Source organism: Palaemon carinicauda, chromosome 40, assembly GCF_036898095.1.
Source record: "Palaemon carinicauda isolate YSFRI2023 chromosome 40, ASM3689809v2, whole genome shotgun sequence".
NCBI classification, from domain to species: Eukaryota; Metazoa; Arthropoda; class Malacostraca; order Decapoda; family Palaemonidae; genus Palaemon; species Palaemon carinicauda.
Window position 1 is genome coordinate 6,878,222 of NC_090764.1, and position 5,000 is coordinate 6,883,221.

The 5,000-nt window shown below is 45.1% G+C and overlaps 1 protein-coding gene across 1 annotated transcript in view; it reads right to left on the reverse strand.

Moving 5' to 3' along the window:
- Positions 1-5,000, reverse strand: part of LOC137631678 (uncharacterized) — a 32,260-nt gene that overhangs the window by 7,962 nt on the left and 19,298 nt on the right. Inside the window, exon 5 of the mRNA XM_068363554.1 lies at positions 4,941-5,000. This exon is cut by the window's right edge and continues 161 nt beyond it. Within this exon, the coding sequence (XP_068219655.1) occupies positions 4,941-5,000 (60 nt within the window). The remainder of the gene's footprint in view (positions 1-4,940) is intronic.

Consider the following 5,000-nt stretch of genomic DNA (forward strand, 5'->3'; position numbering starts at 1 on the left):
ATGGAACACGGGTGAAAGGAAGAAGAGGAAGGAACGGTGGAATGGAACACGGGTGAAAGGAAGAAGAGGAAGGAACGGTGGAATGGAACACGGGTGAAAGGAAGAAGAGGAAGGAACGGTGAAATGGAACACGGGTGAAAGGAAGAAGAGGAAGGAACGGTGAAATGGAACACGGGTGAAAGGAAGAAGAGGAAGGAACGGTGGAATGGAACACGGGTGAAAGGAAGAAGAGGAAGGAACGGTGGAATGGAACACGGGTGAAAGGAAGAAGAGGAAGGAACGGTGGAATGGAACACGGGTGAAAGGAAGAAGAGGAAGGAACGGTGAAATGGAACACGGGTGAAAGGAAGAAGAGGAAGGAACGGTGAAATGGAACACGGATGAAAGGAAGAAGAGGAAGGAACGGTGAAATGGAACACGGGTGAAAGGAAGAAAAGGAAGGAACGGTGGAATGGAACACGGGTGAAAGGAAGAAGAGGAAGGAACGGTGGAATGGAACACGGGTGAAAGGAAGAAGAGGAAGGAACGGTGGAATGGAACACGGGTGAAAGGAAGAAGAGGAAGGAACGGTGGAATGGAACACGGGTGAAAGGAAGAAGAGGAAGGAACGGTGGAATGGAACACGGGTGAAAGGAAGAAGAGGAAGGAACGGTGAAATGGAACACGGGTGAAAGGAAGAAGAGGAAGGAACGGTGGAATGGAACAAGGGTGAAAGGAAGAAGAGGAAGGAACGGTGAAATGGAACAAGGGTGAAAGGAAGAAGAGGAAGGAACGGTGAAATGGAACAAGGGTGAAAGGAAGAAGAGGAAGGAACGGTGAAATGGAACAAGGGTGAAAGGAAGAAGAGGAAGGAACGGTGAAATGGAACAAGGGTGAAAGGAAGAAGAGGAAGGAACGGTGAAATGGAACAAGGGTGAAAGGAAGAAGAGGAAGGAACGGTGAAATGGAACACGGGGGAAAGGAAGAAGAGGAAGGAACGGTGAAATGGAACACGGGGGAAAGGAAGAAGAGGAAGGAACGGTGAAATGGAACAAGGGTGAAAGGAAGAAGAGGAAGGAACGGTGAAATGGAACAAGGGTGAAAGGAAGAAGAGGAAGGAACGGTGAAATGGAACAAGGGTGAAAGGAAGAAGAGGAAGGAACGGTGAAGTGGAACAAGGGTGAAAGGAAGAAGAGGAAGGAACGGTGAAATGGAACACGGGGGAAAGGAAGAAGAGGAAGGAACGGTGAAATGGAACACGGGGGAAAGGAAGAAGAGGAAGGAACGGTGAAATGGAACACGGGGGAAAGGAAGAAGAGGAAGGAACGGTGAAATGGAACAAGGGTGAAAGGAAGAAGAGGAAGGAACGGTGAAATGGAACAAGGGTGAAAGGAAGAAGAGGAAGGAATGGTGAAGTGGAACAAGGGTGAAAGGAAGAAGAGGAAGGAACGGTGAAATGGAACACGGGTGAAAGGAAGAAGAGGAAGGAACGGTGAAATGGAACACGGGGGAAAGGAAGAAGAGGAAGGAACGGTGAAATGGAACAAGGGTGAAAGGAAGAAGAGGAAGGAACGGTGAAATGGAACAAGGGTGAAAGGAAGAAGAGGAAGGAACGGTGAAGTGGAACAAGGGTGAAAGGAAGAAGAGGAAGGAACGGTGAAATGGAACAAGGGTGAAAGGAAGAAGAGGAAGGAATGGTGAAGTGGAACAAGGGTGAAAGGAAGAAGAGGAAGGAACGGTGAAATGGAACAAGGGTGAAAGGAAGAAGAGGAAGGAATGGTGATGTGGAACAAGGGTGAAAGGAAGAAGAGGAAGGAACGGTGAAATGGAACAAGGGTGAAAGGAAGAAGAGGAAGGAATGGTGATGTGGAACAAGGGTGAAAGGAAGAAGAGGAAGGAACGGTGAAATGGAACACGGGGGAAAGGAAGAAGAGGAAGGAACGGTGAAATGGAACACGGGGGAAAGGAAGAAGAGGAAGGAACGGTGAAATGGAACACGGGGGAAAGGAAGAAGAGGAAGGAACGGTGAAATGGAACACGGGGGAAAGGAAGAAGAGGAAGGAACGGTGAAATGGAACACGGGGGAAAGGAAGAAGAGGAAGGAACGGTGAAATGGAACACGGGGGAAAGGAAGAAGAGGAAGGAACGGTGAAATGGAACAAGGGTGAAAGGAAGAAGAGGAAGGAATGGTGAAGTGGAACAAGGGTGAAAGGAAGAAGAGGAAGGAACGGTGAAATGGAACACGGGGGAAAGGAAGAAGAGGAAGGAACGGTGAAATGGAACACGGGGGAAAGGAAGAAGAGGAAGGAACGGTGAAATGGAACACGGGGGATAGGAAGAAGAGGAAGGAACGGTGAAATGGAACAAGGGTGAAAGGAAGAAGAGGAAGGAACGGTGAAATGGAACACGGGGGAAAGGAAGAAGAGGAAGGAACGGTGAAATGGAACAAGGGTGAAAGGAAGAAGAGGAAGGAACGGTGAAATGGAACACGGGGGAAAGGAAGAAGAGGAAGGAACGGTGAAATGGAACACGGGGGAAAGGAAGAAGAGCAAGGAACGGTGAAATGGAACACGGGGGAAAGGAAGAAGAGGAAGGAACGGTGAAATGGAACACGGGGGAAAGGAAGAAGAGGAAGGAACGGTGAAATGGAACAAGGGTGAAAGGAAGAAGAGGAAGGAATGGTGAAATGGAACAAGGGTGAAAGGAAGAAGAGGAAGGAACGGTGAAATGGAACACGGGAGAAAGGAAGAAGAGGAAGGAACGGTGAAATGGAACAAGGGTGAAAGGAAGAAGAGGAAGGAACGGTGAAATGGAACAAGGGTGAAAGGAAGAAGAGGAAGGAACGGTGAAATGGAACAAGGGTGAAAGGAAGAAGAGGAAGGAACGGTGAAATGGAACAAGGGTGAAAGGAAGAAGAGGAAGGAACGGTGAAATGGAACAAGGGTGAAAGGAAGAAGAGGAAGGAACGGTGAAATGGAACACGGGGGAAAGGAAGAAGAGGAAGGAACGGTGAAATGGAACAAGGGTGAAAGGAAGAAGAGGAAGGAACGGTGAAATGGAACACGGGGGAAAGGAAGAAGAGGAAGGAACGGTGAAGTGGAACACGGGGGAAAGGAAGAAGAGGAAGGAACGGTGAAATGGAACACGGGGGAAAGGAAGAAGAGGAAGGAACGGTGAAGTGGAACACGGGGGAAAGGAAGAAGAGGAAGGAACGGTGAAATGGAACACGGGGGAAAGGAAGAAGAGGAAGGAATGGTGAATTGGAACAAGGGTGAAAGGAAGAAGAGGAAGGAACGGTGAAATGGAACACGGGGGAAAGGAAGAAGAGGAAGGAACGGTGAAATGGAACAAGGGTGAAAGGAAGAAGAGGAAGGAACGGTGAAATGGAACACGGGGGAAAGGAAGAAGAGGAAGGAACGGTGAAATGGAACACGGGGGAAAGGAAGAAGAGGAAGGAACGGTGAAGTGGAACACGGGGGAAAGGAAGAAGAGGAAGGAACGGTGAAATGGAACAAGGGTGAAAGGAAGAAGAGGAAGGAACGGTGAAGTGGAACAAGGGTGAAAGGAAGAAGAGGAAGGAACGGTGAAATGGAACACGGGGGAAAGGAAGAAGAGGAAGGAACGGTGAAATGGAACAAGGGGGAAAGGAAGAAGAGGAAGGAACGGTGAAATGGAACACGGGGGAAAGGAAGAAGAGGAAGGAACGGTGAAATGGAACAAGGGTGAAAGGAAGAAGAGGAAGGAACGGTGAAATGGAACAAGGGTGAAAGGAAGAAGAGGAAGGAATGGTGAAGTGGAACAAGGGTGAAAGGAAGAAGAGGAAGGAACGGTGAAATGGAACACGGGTGAAAGGAAGAAGAGGAAGGAACGGTGAAATGGAACACGGGGGAAAGGAAGAAGAGGAAGGAACGGTGAAATGGAACAAGGGTGAAAGGAAGAAGAGGAAGGAACGGTGAAATGGAACAAGGGTGAAAGGAAGAAGAGGAAGGAATGGTGAAGTGGAACAAGGGTGAAAGGAAGAAGAGGAAGGAACGGTGAAATGGAACACGGGTGAAAGGAAGAAGAGGAAGAATGGCGAAATGAAAGACGGGAGAAAGATGAAGCATATTTTAAACTTAGAAAGATAAAGCATATGTTTAACTATGTTAAAAAGATGAAGTATATTTTAAACCATGTTGGAAAGATGAAGCATATTCTAAACTATAATAGAATGATGAAGCATATATTAAACTATGATAGAAAGATGAAGCATATGTTAAACTATGTTAGAAAGATGAAGTATATTTTGAACCATGTTAGAAAGATGAAGCATATTCTAAACTATGTTAGAAAGATGAAGCATATGATAAATCATGTTAGAAAGATGAAGCATATTTTAAACCATGTTAGAAAGAGGAACCATATTTTGAACTATATTAGAAAGATGAAGCATATTTTAAACCATGTTAGAAAGATGAAGCATATTTTAAACTATATTAGAAAGATGAAGCATATTCTAAAATATGTTAGAAAGATGAAGCATATTTTAAACTATGTTAGAAAGATGAAGCATTTTTTAAAACTATGTTAGAATGAAGCATATTCTAAACTATGCTATAAAGATGAAGCCTATTCTAAACTATATTAGAAAGATGAAGCATATTCTAAAATATGTTAGAAAGATGAAGCATATTTTGAACTATTTCAGAAAGAAGAAGCATAATTTGAACCATATTAGAAAGATGAAGCACATTCTAAACCATATCAGAAAGATGAAGCACATTTTAAACAATGTTAGAAAGATGAAGCATATTCTAAACTACATTAGAAAGATGAAGCACATTCTAAACTATATATTCAACACCGACAGGTAGAAATTTGCTGACCAAAAAGTATTACCATCATGAGAAATTATCATCTCTTGATATACAATCCAAAAATCCTACCACACTTTAAAATCCTCCAGAGGACGTTATACTCACTGCTGCGTATCCGAAGTGGACGTGCCCCTGACGCCTGCGTAGACGGCAACGATAATAGCA